This window comes from Cetorhinus maximus, chromosome 18 (assembly GCF_964194155.1).
Source record: "Cetorhinus maximus chromosome 18, sCetMax3.hap1.1, whole genome shotgun sequence".
Classification (NCBI taxonomy): domain Eukaryota; kingdom Metazoa; phylum Chordata; class Chondrichthyes; order Lamniformes; family Cetorhinidae; genus Cetorhinus; species Cetorhinus maximus.
Genome location: NC_135896.1, coordinates 3,273,091 through 3,287,049, shown reverse-complemented (window position 1 = coordinate 3,287,049; position 13,959 = coordinate 3,273,091). Strand labels below are relative to the sequence as shown.

Sequence of the window (13,959 nt, the reverse complement as noted above, 5' to 3'; positions counted from 1 at the left end):
GAACTGTCATTATGTAGGTAAATTATAACAGTCAACCTGTGCACAGCAAGATCCCACAAGCTGTTGGGCAAACGTAGGTCGCTTTTGGTTGAGAGAGGAGCTTTGGCCAGAGTATCCAAAAGGAGTCCCTGCTCTCTGTTAAATAGTGTGACCTTTTACATCCACTGGAGAGGGAAGGTGGGCCTCAGATTAATGTCTCATCTAAATGACTGTCATTGCAGCGCTCCCCAGTATTGCACTGGAGTATGAAGCCTGGATGATGGGCTCAAGTCTCTGGAGCTGGGTTTGAACTTGTGAATAAAGTTTGTTTTGTTCGACTAAGAAGCCTCCCAGAGTGTGTTTCCAGCGAGCCCCACAACCTTCTGATCAGATATGAGAGTGACTCACTGATCTTCAGTTGCCCAGAACCTAAGTTCTATTTCCAGTTCATGATATGAGTTTACAGCCATTAATTCAAGTGCTGACTTTACCAGATTAGGAAACAGCCAGTGTAATGTTTCACTGTAAAAAGTACAGGTACAGCATCATACTGATTAATACTGCAACCAGAATCTCATTTACTGCTCAATGGCTTTTAATTAATCTTTTTTTCTTTTGCATTTTCTAATTGCCCAATAAAACATTGAGAGTCAGGGTCACATGGCGCATTGAAGGAAGAGGAGGAGAGGGGATGGAGGTGTTTGTTGTTGTCACTAAGCTGTTTGCTACCCTGGTATTAAAACTTGATTAGAGCCAAAGGGGGCAATTATTATTGTTAATCATCAAGTCAAAACCAGACAAAGGTGAACTGGCACCTTGTCCAACTTCAATGGAAAACACGTTTTTAACAGCATTCAGATGCAAAATAATTTGTTCTTCATCCAGAGACAAAACTTAAAATTACCCCCCAGAATTGACTGGTGTGCGAGCATTCCTACTGTGGCTCATCAAAGTCTGTTCTCTTTCATCTTTGGAAGGACACCAGCCATACATACACTGCTGGCTGCATATCCACAGTTTCAATCAATGTGAAAATCTCAGACACCCAACACTAACTCTTCACTGAAACGCTGAAGCGACAACACAGGTTCTCCCTACCATGCATGTTCCTTTATAGGTATCTCCATTTAATAGCTTTGTTTTGGTAAAACTGATGCAGCTGTTGTGGAGAGAATGAGCAGTTAATGTAATCTGTTATTAGAGGAATATAATTATATGAAAAGGGTTCTGTTAACACTTCAACATTGTAGTGAAGACTCAATGTTTGATATATGAAATGGCTTAATGTATTTGATGTCACATGCACTCCACACACAGCTGTGGAGTGAGTAATGGCTGCATACATTCTCACAAATTGTTCAAATCAAAATATACATCAAATCCATAATGCCCTTGCTCATCCTTTATTTGAACAATGCTCACTCCCCTGAGTTTGCATTTTTACTATTTTCCTTAAAAAAAGGGAGGAATAACACTGATCCTGTGGAATAAACAGAAAAGATCCCAAAATGACTCAAACCAGCGAATCCATGAACAACAATCAGCAATTTATACAGAGGCCATCGATTTCTTTCTGTGAAGTCAACAAGGAAGAACCCCCCCACAACAACATAACTTCTGGACCACCGCAATGATTTATTACTGAACATAATTGGTCATTTACACATGGTTTCGAATGGCAAATTGGACCCTCGGCAGATTAGGCAACGGCAATTTCTACCAGCGTTCATCTTCCTCAGGCTGGTCAGACCTCTTTCCCCTATATTGGGTGTGTTTAGAGGTGGCTGGCCCACTCCATGGACAGACACTGTCACACCAGTTCCGCCAAAATTGGGCAACTGGCTGTGTAGGCAGGCGAGCGAGCTTTGCAAATTGGCATCCCAAAACGACAGCACTAACCCCTCAAGTTTCTAAACCACCACTCCGCACCTAAACGGTTTAGCACCTTTGCTCCACAGGATGTTAAGTACACAGAAATATAAAACTAAATTATTCAAATAAACTGTAATAAATAGTAAATTCTGTACAAAAATAAACAAAAAAAAAAAATCAAAAAGCCAAGGGTCATCATTTCATTTTCAAATGGATCCCGATCAAAGAAATTATTCAGTCACAAGTAGTTGAAAAGCTCCACCTCCTCGCCAACATTCTGCCCCGACCAGGGACACTCCCTGGCTTTACAGGCTGTTTTCCTGTCTCAAGCTTGTCACGCAATTGAGCGGGACTCTGCCAGCAAGCTGTCTGCCATGAAAAACCCAGGAAGCATTCCCACTTTCCGACAGACTTCTCAACGCTCCTTCGGGAAAGTGCCGAGGTTTCTTAGAATCCATCATCCTCCTCCATTTCAAAGCCGTAATCTTGAACGGAAAAATAAGTGTTTCAGCATTCAAAAGTGAAAATTCTCTCCTACTTTCCTCACTCAGTTTTTATTTTTTTGCTTCTCCTTAAGACATGAACACAGGCTGAGGTACAGCTCCGTGGACACCAGTTGTCCTCTAAAACTCACACAAATGGCCAATTCTGACTATTTGCGTTGTGTCTAATAGAAATATGTTCCAAGGAGCTTTGCAGCTAAATGTTATCAGAACATTCATCACTTCAAGGCATAGATTCAGGAACAGTCTTATCTTTGCCTGATGCCCGCACATGTACCTGGCAGCAAGGTCAAGATGAATAGTGCTGAGTAGCAGGAAGCTCATTACAGGAACATTAAGTACTCCCAGCACCTGCCCCGAGATCACCGAACTCAGCGCTCAAAACTGACCTTAAAGTTTGCTGCTTTGAGCTGGTTTGTGTCCCTTACCCACCAAGTTAGATGGTCTGTCTAGGATATGCCAACTTGCTCTCAAGTGGGCAACAATCATTTTTTTTTTACACAAAGCATCATCTTTGTCATCTGTTTGCACTCTAGCTTAGGGTAGGAAGCTGGGCAATTCAACATTATTCATCTCTTCAGCACATTATTTAAACTGACACTCAGTGCGCCTGCTGAGGGAGTGCTGTATTATCAGAGGAGCCAGCTTTAAACAGAGCATCTGTTTCCTACCCGCTACGACTCACCATACCCATCAATCCCATTTACCCTACTACTCACCATATCCCTCAACCTCACCCCTCCCCTCCCCATATCCCTCAACCTCACCCTCTTCCCATATCCTTCAACCTCACCCTCTTCCCATATCCCTCAATCCCACCCTCTCCCCCTACCCCTCAATCCCACCCTCTCCCCCTACCCCTCAATCCCACCCTCTCCCCCTACCCCTCAATCCCACCCTCTCCCCCTACCCCTCAATTCCACCCTCTCCCCCTACCCCTCAATCCCACCCTCTCCCCCTACCCATCAATCCCACCCTCTCCCCTACCCATCAATCCCACCTTCTCCCCTACCCATCAATCCCACCCTCTCCCCCTACCCATCAACTCTTGCACTCAATTTACAATATGCTAAATATATTTCACTAGTAATTTATTCTGTAATGTTATTATCCATTTATTTAAAAAGCACTGCTCATTTCCCTTTGTGTTTCTAAAGTCCTGTTTTAACTTCTCTCCTCTGGACAATTTTTCAGGGAGAATTTATATTTAATACTCACCATTTCCACCTATCAGCTGCAGTGCACTAAGGCAGTTCTCTTCCTCCTCTTCCACCTCCTCCTCCTCTTCCACCTCCTCCTCATTATATACCACAGGACCGCTCTCTACCAGCACAGCAACAGGATGCACTGCCTGAGTGTCACCAGATCCTGAATCAGGAGCCTGCAGGGATAGAAAATTAAAAATAAATCACTGTAACCAGAGTGACAGCCTCCACACACCAGGGACACTGCGTCACCACAGTGACAGCCTCCACACACCAGGGACACTGTGTCACCACAGTGACAGTCTCCACACACCCGGGACACTGTGTCACCACAGTGACAGCCTCTACACACCACATTTGGTGCTCTCCGGTAATTAATTCAGAATATTTTATGGGTGTCAATCCACTGACCTAAGGACTTGACTACAGGAAGGTCGGAATAGCTGGCTTGTGCTACCCAGATGCAAGACTTGAATGAGGAAGCTAGCTGGGAGGGAAGTAAAGTATACTCTGCAGTTCATTGTCTAGCTATTGGCATGGAGGATCATCAAGCCCCATTTGTAACAGATAAGCCTAGACTAATAAAGAAGGGTCATGTTTTGGAAAACAATACCAGGAATCAAACAGATGTGATCATTGGCTCAGTGGAAGCTTTCCCAGAGGTTCGTACTACGATATGTCTGATACTGTTCCTGGCACATGAAACAGAATTAGTCACGTGGTTTGTTGGTGGTCTCAGGCTGAGAGATGCCAGGCTGTGAGGTTACAGGTCACGGTGGTTACGATTTTGTGGCTGTTAATGACCCACGGCAGCTCAGGAATACTCAGTTCTGAGCTACTACATCTGTCCTTAGCCTGCACCACTTCACATGGTGCTCATGCCACATTAAAGTGGACACCGGACTTCATTTCCACAAGAGCTATGCACCAGTCATTTGCAGCAAGGCTAACATGAACTAAAGCATCTATGTTAGGCAGTGTGATGAGAATGGGTCAAATAGATTATTTCATGTTTGTTCACTCACAATTGGATGCAGACCAGTCTGGCAGTTATGTCCTCAGGACTCAGCCAAGCTGGGTCAGTGGTGATACTTCTGATGGTTTGTATTGAAGCCCCACCCAGAATACATTCAATGCCTTGACTTCCTTCAGAGCATTCTCCAAGTGATATTTGACATAAAGTAACACTGATTCCTCAGTTGTGGGGTAATGATGAGCAGGGAGTTTCCTTGGCTTTGCTTGACCTGAATCTATGAGACAACATGGGGTCCAGATTCAATGCTGAGGACTCCCAGGGCCACCCCTCACCTGACAGTTTCATCACTGTGGGTCTATTAGGCTGGTGAGATGTTGGCTGACAGATATGATTCTGTGAGTGTAACTATGTCAGTCTGTTGCTTGTATAGTCTGTTGGACAGTTCTCCCAACCTGGGCACCAGGCCCAGCTGTTAGTAAGGAACACTTTGCATAGTTTACTGAGCTGGGATTGCCCAAATCTAATCCTGATACAATTCCTGGTCCGTAGCCACGATCACCATCCAGTTTCTTTTTTTGTAGCCATTGGTCCAATGGTTCCCAAAGCTCTCCCTCACTGCAGGGGGGGTGGTTTCCATCACCTCATCCCAACAACAGCTAATATTTATGTAATACTTTTACTATCCCAAGGTGCTTCACAGGAGCATTATAAAACAAAGAATGACATCGAGCCACATAAGGTGATATTAGGTCAGATGACCAAAGGCTTGGTTTGTTGTTAGATCAATTGATAAGAGATTGATCACTGTGGTCAGTCAACAACTTTATTATCATTGTATCAAACGTCTACTAGGATGGCGGAAAGTGAGCTAGTTGGGCCTTGGCCTTGGCTCGTTCAGCAGTCCTAATGTTTACTACTGGGTGGCTTGCTAGGCTACCTCAGAGAACAAGAAATGTCAATCCCATGGGGGGTCTTTTGAGTTGTTTTGATACAAGATTTTGAGCAAGAGGTGCAGGGAGCATGTGAGGAGGAACTTTTTTTACTCAGCGTCTGGCAGTGACCTAGAGCTCTCTGCCCACCAGGGTGGTGGAAGCGGAGACAATGAATGATTTCAAAAGGAATTTGGATGGGGGGGGTGGGGGTGGCCTTTGAGGGAAATAAAGTCACAGGGCTATGGGAAGAGAGCGAAGTAATGGGGCTGATTGGATTTCTCTAAAGAGAACTGGCATGGACTTAGGTGGGCTGAATGGTCTCCTTCTGTGCTGTAATGACTCCATGACATGGCTCAGATGCTTTAGCTATTAGAAAGTTGATTTTTACAGAGTTAAAGCTGATTGAGGGCAAAGGGGAATCACAGTTGTTGAGCTGCTTTCAGTGAAAGTGAAGGGACTGCCTCACCGCTTATCAAAAAATGCCAGGGCATACACTACAGTCTGGATCAAGGGTCACCTCCTGCACCAAACATGCACACACAAACATGCTTTATGCTCATTGACTGGTGATTTTTTCATTCGGGTCAATCGTGACATTCCAACCTCTGATCAGATAAACTCAGCACATAGACCAAGACAAGCATCTGCTGGTCTCTTGGGCTCAGTACCACAGTGACCAGTCCATCTCACCATTGAGGACAAGGGGTTGCTGAGAGACAGCAGTAAATGAAAAGACATCTCTCTCTCTCCGAAATACTTAGGATGAGGTGACAATTTAACAGTGCTTGGTTTCCCTTTAATTCTTACTAATTATCACAGACACTATCAGTCTGTCACACCAGGAAAAACGTGTGCTTATCTTCGGTAATGAGCAGTAGTCATTGCATAAAAAGCAATTCCCAAGGTACTTTATCAGCCTGTGTCTGGAAATTAAAATGTATTTTAATTCTGATTAAAATGAAGCAATGCAAATTAAACCATTAGGATTTTTTAAAACTAACTTATTAAAGGATTTACATACACAACAAAACAATCACAGTTTTGAGCCTCATTTATTTTTATGATGTAAAAGACTCTTGTCAGCAGATGCGAGGGTGGAGAGCAAAGTGCAGGATACCTCACATTTCAAGGACTTGGGAGGGGGAAGGAATTCTGACTCAGGGTAAATCTGAGATGGAGAAGACTGGTGTCAAAATCCCTCCCTCCACTTTGTGGCCCGTTTATCCCAGACAGCCAGGGAGCTAGCTGTGTGCGTACAACAATACTGGGATTCCAATCTGCATTTATTAATGAGATTCCAGCCTGTGACCAACTCTACATCTTCCACAGCCTCTTCCCCCACTGAATGGGGAAAACCTGCCCCCCGCATCTCCATCCCCTTTGTGCTTGGACTCAGACAAGGAGACATTCTTCATTTTTAAGGGTAGTCCCACTACAGTGAAGCACAAGACGGGAGGTTCAACCACAATGAATGGCAACAAGGGAAGTTGCAGCACCAAATGTCAATGAGCGGCCCTCCAGCACCGAATCACTGCGATGGCAAACCACAGTCCCACAGCACTGATCCCAACGAGAACGTCCCACAGCACTGAACCCCAACGAGAGTGTCCCACAGCACTGATCCCAACGAGAATGTCCCACAGCACTGAACCCCAGCGAGAGTGTCCCACAGCACTGAACCCCAACGAGAGTGTCCCACAGCACTGATCCCAACGAGAATGTCCCACAGCACTGAACCCCAACGAGAATGTCCCACAGCACTGATCCCAACGAGAATGTCCCACAGCACTGAACCCCAACGAGAGTGTCCCACAGCACTGATCCCAACGAGAGTGTCCCACAGCACTGAACCCCAACGAGAGTGTCCCACAGCACTGAACCCCAACGAGAGCAGTCCCACAGCACTGAACCCCAACGAGAGCAGTCCCACAGCACTGAACCCCAACGGGAGTGTCCCACAGCACTGAACCCCAACGAGAGCAGTCCCACAGCACTGAACCCCAACGAGAGTGTCCCACAGCACTGAACCCCAACGAGAGCAGACCCACAGCACTGAACCCCAACGAGAGCAGACCCACAGCACTGAACCCCAACGAAAGCAGTCCCACAGCAGTGAACCCCAACGGGAGTGTCCCACAGCACTGAACCCCAACAGGAGTGTCCCACAGCACTGAACCCCAACGAGAGCAGTCCCACAGCACTGAACCCCAACGGGAGTGTCCCACAGCACTGAACCCCAACGAGAGCAGTCCCACAGCACTGAACCCCAACGAGAGTGTCCCACAGCACTGAACCCCAACGAGAGCAGACCCACAGCACTGAACCCCAACGAGAGTGTCCCACAGCACTGAACCCCAACGAGAGTGTCCCACAGCACTGAACCCCAACGAGAGTGTCCCACAGCACTGAACCCCAACGAGAGTGTCCCACAGCACTGAACCCCAACGAGAGTGTCCCACAGCACTGAACCCCAACGAGAGCAGTCCCACGGCACTGAACCCCAACGAGAGTGTCCCACTGCACTGAACCCCAACGAGCGCAGTCCCACTGCACTGAACCCCAACGAGAGTGTCCCACAGCACTGAACCCCAACGAGAGTGTCCCACAGCACTGAACCCCAACGAGAGTGTCCCACAGCACTGAACCCCAACGAGAGTGTCCCACAGCACTGAACCCCAACGAGAGTGTCCCACAGCACTGAACCCCAACGAGAGTGTCCCACAGCACTGAACCCCAACGAGAGTGTTCCACAGCACTGAACCCCAACGAGAGCAGACCGACAGCACTGAACCCCAACGAGTGCAGTCCCACAGCACTGAACCCCAACGACAGTGTCCCACAGCACTGAACCCCAACAAGGGCCCTCTTACAGCAGTGAACCCCACCTCACAATCAGTGGCATTAGAAGAGGAGGAGGAAAAGTGGGTATGAAATGGAGAACAATGAAAGTTGACTAAAGGCAAGTTACCTGGTTGATTGCTGGCTTTTTCAAAGGTACTGAAGAAATCAGTGGCCGAAGCCTGGAATACAAAGGAGAATAAGTCTTTCAATTGATGTGTTCATTTAGATCCTCTAGTGTTCAGCCCAAGACCTAAGGGTAGACTGAATCATGCAGTTAAAGAGCCTCATTTTGCACCTCAGGCTTCAAATTAAACCAGGGTCAATGCCCATATATTCATATCAGTGAGAAAGTTTTAAGTATACAACAAAAATAACTTTAATCAAAGTGTAGTAAGTGTTTTAAATAATCTGTTAGGCAGTATGTTAGGGGTGTTTAAATGTGGCTACATATTACAATGTGAGAGTGATACTGGAGAGATGGGCTTCAGTCAGAAAGTTAATGTGTAAGAGGGATGGGCTTCAACAGCAATTTGAACACAGGGAATGAGAATTTTCAGCATTGGGCATTGGGAGTCAATGTAGATCAGAGAGCTCATGGATAATGGGTGAAGGGGACCTGGTGTGATTCAGGTTACAGACTGCGAAGCTTTGGTATGCCCTCTGGTTTATGGAAGGCGAAAAGCCAACCAGGCATGCAGTGGAATTGCTTGGTTCAGTGGTAACAAAAGTCTGGGTTTGTGTAGTGTGTGGACTGTTTGAATGTTACTACAAAATACCTAAGCAAAATACTGTGGATGCTGAAAATCTGAAATGAAAACAGAAAATGCTAAGCAAGTCTGGCAGCATCTGTAAACAGAGAAACAGAATTAACAGTTCAGGTCTGTGACCTTTCATCAGAACTGAATGTTACTATCTTCACTTAGGTCTAGTGATATTCACCATCCAGACTCAGACACGGGGAATGAGCGAGGAGGGAAAGGAACACAACATTCATCTCTGTAGGACAAACCAAAGTGGAGATTGCGTTTTCCTGAAGTGATTGGCAGTTCCTGTTCATGCAGTATCAGAGAAACTACAAAGCAAAGGGACCCAAGGGACACTAGCTCCTAATTAACTCACTTAGGAAATGATCTGTGCTTAATGAGGGGAACTGCTCCGTGCTGCTGTCAGAATGGCAGGCACAGACTGGCACACTGGATGACACAGAGTGATAGATCGGAGAGGTCCAGGCTTCCTCAGGACTGCTGCTTCATTGTATAATTAATTTCCAAGGTTATCTGAAAGGCCTGTGGCAGTTTGTTTAATTGTGAAGCAGCTTTTAAGTATTTTTGCTATTTCCAGTTTAAATAGCAAATTGGTATGTGCGTGTGGAGACAAGAAACAACATTTCATTCTCTGCTCCTGCCCAAAGCCCATCGATCATAGCAGGGTCTAGTCCCACAGAACTTAGGAGTGTTTGATGGGGACAGTGTAGAGGGAGCTTTACCCTGTATCTAACCCCGTGCTGTACCTGTCCTGGGAGTGTTTAATGGGGACAGTGTAGAGGGAGCTTTACTCTGTATCTAACCCCGTGCTGTACCTGTCCTGGGAGTGTTTGATGGGGACAGTGTAGAGGGAGCTTTACTCTGTATCTAACCCCGTGCTGCACCTGCCCTGGGAGTGTTTGATGGGGACGGTGTAGAGGGAGCTTTACTCTGTATCTAACTCAACCAGAAATGTAAGTTATGGCTTTCTTCTCTGCCTACCCACAATGATCACAGTGTGTAAAGTGTAAAACAATGGCTTCCAGTATATGAATCTCATTTGCACTGATGCACCTGACTGACTGAAGATGACCATCACTCAGAATGTTTGCATTTCTCGGTGAATATTGTTTGCTCTAATATAGGTGGTATTATTGTCTTTTCCTGTGTACTCCGGATGTGTGTATAAGCAACTTGAAAACAGTTAAGTTACAGAGCACTGCAATGCACACAAAACAAGCCAAAGGTCCGAATCACAAATCAACACAGCACATCCTGGTAAAATCCCAAATACTGTTACATGAAGTAAAGTTCATCACTTGTTCCATGCCACTCTTTATACCCAGGTCCTGAAAGTTCAAAAGTAATGTTAGGAATGCCAGCTAATGTACTCACACCAGGCAATATTCACCTTACCCCAAAATAGCAACTCCAACTAGTATCAGAGAAAGGAGTGTTCAAATAAGAGAAAGTGTGGCCATGACCCGCGCCGAGGCTCCTTTGAGGAACGTTAAGAGCTGCTTTTTAGCAGTTTACTTGAGGAAAGAAAACATCAAATTAACATTTGCACCTATGATTCTCTTAAATCACCAGCTGGTATTAAAATATTTACTTCAAGTTTTGCAAGGAATCAGTATTGGAAAATACTTGGTGCAATCAGCTGACAATTGTCCTTCCAACTGATTGACAATCGGCAATTGCAGTGAAAAGGGCAACTTTCCTTGTGAAACACATGGATTTAAAAGCATGTATGGAGAAACAGAACGATAATCAGCAGAGAGCGGATAATGGAGAAAGCAGAACAAAGGGATGCGTGTTTGGGCACAGAAGCAGCACTCCACACTGAACTGCTGATTTTTGCCAATACAAAGACTGGAAGTGGAGCCACAGCTGGCTTCTTCCAGTGCATTGGTGCGGCAAAGGGATGGGGGAGATGCAGAAGAGTCAGAGGAACAGAGATTACAAGGACTGGCAGTGTACCAAAATGGGGGGAGCAAGGGGACAGAGAGAACGCGTGTTAAATCTGCAGTGACTGTTGACAGATTATTCAACTATATGGGGTATCACAGCTGAACCTGATGATGTTTTCACCCAGCAGGAGTCACATGAAGTAGTTGTTGGAACCCTGGCTTTTCACCCCCTCCATAGACCATGGTGGGGGAAGAAAAGAGGAATTTTATAAGGTATGGGGTGTGACCACAATTAGATTAAGTGTCTCATGTGGAGATACACACTGGCCTGGAGTTGATGAGTTCGATGTCCAGTTTCTGTACCTCAGCACCTCAGCAGTTGAAACCATTATTGTGCTTTTGTTACCTCCAGACTTGACTATTCCAACATCCTCCTATCTTTCACCCTCCTATAAAACTGAGCTCATTCAAAACCATGTCGCTCATATTCTATGTCATATAAAGACCTGATCATATATCTCTCCTGTGCTCGCTAACACTGGCTCCCAGTCCACAAATTCCTCAAATCTGAAATTCCTATCCTTGTTTTCAAGCCCCTCCACAACTTGTCCCTCCCCATCTCTGCAACGTCCTTCAGTTCTACAACTCTCTTAGATCTCTGGGCTCCTCCAACTCTGCACATCCACAACTTCCTTTGTCCCGCCATTAACAGCCATGCCTTCAGTAAACCAGGCCCCAAGCTCTTAAGATAAAAGCAAAATACTTTGCTGGAAATCTGAAACAAAAACAGAAAATGCTGGAAAGACTCAGCTGGTCTAACAGCATCTGTGGAGAGAAAGACAGAGCTCTGAAGAGTCATACGGACTCTTTCTCTCCACAGATGCTGTTGGGCCTGCTGAGTTTTTCCAGCATTTTCTGTTTTTGCACCAAGCTCTTAAGTTCCTTCCCAGAGACTTCGGCACAAAAATCTAGGCTGACTCTCCAGTACAACACAGAGGCTGCTGATCTGCCTGAGGTACCATTTTTCGGATGAGACATTAAACCAAATCTATTCTCCAAGATGCACGTAAAAGATCCCATAGAACTAGTTTGAAAAGGAGCAGGGGAGTTATCCCTCACTGAACTTCACAAGAACAGATGATCTGGTCATTGTCACATTGCTTTTTATGGGAGTTTGCTGTGTGCAAATACGCTGCTGCATTAAACATTATAACAGTAACTAACTTTCAGGAGTACTTCATTGGTGGTATATAAATGCAAGGCTTTCTTTGCTTTCCTAAACCTCATTGCCTCCCTCTCCTACTTTAAGATGCTCCTTAAAACCTACCTCTTTGGCCAAGATTTTAGTCAACTGTCCTCATACGTCTCCTTATGTGGCTTGGTGTCAAATTCTCTGTTTGATAATGCTCCTGTGAAAGGCCCTGGGATTTTTGCTTAATGAAAGATGCTATATCAATGCAAGTTGTTGTTGAAATAATCTACAAGTCTAAGCACCATCAAATCTGCAAATCTCTTGGGAAATCAGTCATTAAGGAGAAATGCAGCACCTGTTAAAAATAACACCACTAACATGATTGAATGATCCCACTTGTTTCAAGTACATTGGTGCCTTCCCACTGTGTAGCAGTTGGAATAAAGATCAAGTAGGACACAGTGGCGTGTACCTGAAGTGAAACCATTTGCGTTATTATTCTCTCTTCCTCCCCTTGACAGCTGAGACCCTTGCCAGGGTATGGTTCGCCTGGCACCACCTGTTCTCTGGTAACTTGGGTTGGTTACCATCACTTGTAAGTTCGCCTGGACAATTCCAACAACTACCACCATGACCATTTAGAGGTTACACTGGCTTTAACATTAATAATATACAGAGCGTGAGGAAAAGAAATGGATGGTGAGCTGAAGAAGCAGATATTAGAGGGGCTGACCCAAAGCTTGGCCAAAGAAGTGGATCTTAAAGGAGGGTCATACAGGGACTGAGGAGGACTGAGGGACTTCAGGAACATCCTCTATTGGTGGGTCACATGGGGACTCTAAGTGTATGGTGAGCGTGCGTCTAGCCCCAAGAGATTGATGGTAAGAAATTAAAATAATTATTTAAGCTTCCCTTAGAAAGGCATCCAGCAAAGGCTAGACCTTCCTTACCCACATGGTTTAGTATTGGGGAGAGTTTTGAAACTGGAATCTGTTCCCTCGGCCTTCAAGAGAGCAGCAGCAGGGCAAGAGGCCTGAGAAGAGGCTGCCTATCCTGCCCAGTCTCCCTTGCTATGTTGAGGGAAACATTCCTCCTCAGGCTTTTAGGGAATAACTGCATGTGTCAAACTGAATGAAGAATGAGCTGCTGTTCTCCAACACCTCTGAGCAGTGGCAATGCTCCTGGGACGCTGGGCATTTGTAAATGGAAGTTGAGCTTTTCAGGGATTCCCTCGTGGGACCAGGGGCAGGGGGCAGGTGGTGAAAGTGAAACATTTTTGAAAGAGGAAAATGAGCTTCCATCTGGCCTCAGTGGCTCTGCGTTTTAGCAGCTTCTCGTGACTTGTGTGGCAGTGATGTAACTGTCTGGATTTCACAATCCTCAAGCGAGTCACTGTCCACTCAGTGGCACTCAGGAAGTTTGTCAACTGCTGGGAATCTTGAAACAAAAACCAAGTTAAAAAGTCCAGTCGGGGTCAGTTACCGCCAAACCCTCAGGATTACAATCCCTGATCACTATTCCAAAGCCTTCTGCTGGGAAACTGGATGAGTCAGCCATGGCCCAGGGGATAGCACTCTCACCTCTGAGTCGGAGATCATAGACTTTCATGTCATCTTTCAGATGAAATAGTAATCCGAGGCCCCGTCTGCCTTCTCAAATGTACATGGGAACAGGAGTGAACCATTCAGCCCCTCAAACATGTTTTGTATAAGAGCAGTTCTGTGTCAAATGCTTCAGCCTTATCTTTTGCACTGCTGTGCTGGGCTCCTCCATCACTGAGGATGGGGATGTTTGTGGAGCTACCTC

The 13,959-nt window shown here is 45.6% G+C and overlaps 1 protein-coding gene across 2 annotated transcripts in view; it reads right to left on the bottom strand.

Moving 5' to 3' along the window:
• Positions 1-556: 556 nt before the first annotated feature.
• Positions 557-13,959, bottom strand: part of LOC144692875 (transcription factor IIIB 90 kDa subunit-like) — a 323,304-nt gene continuing 309,901 nt past the window's right edge. For both annotated transcript variants that reach the window (XM_078561956.1, XM_078561958.1), the window contains 3 exons: positions 8,436-8,487; positions 3,573-3,735; positions 557-2,336 (listed from right to left, as the gene is read on the bottom strand). In XM_078561956.1, coding sequence (XP_078418082.1) covers positions 2,299-2,336; positions 3,573-3,735; positions 8,436-8,487 — 253 coding nt within the window. In that variant the 3' untranslated portion in view covers positions 557-2,298. The remainder of the gene's footprint in view (positions 2,337-3,572; positions 3,736-8,435; positions 8,488-13,959) is intronic.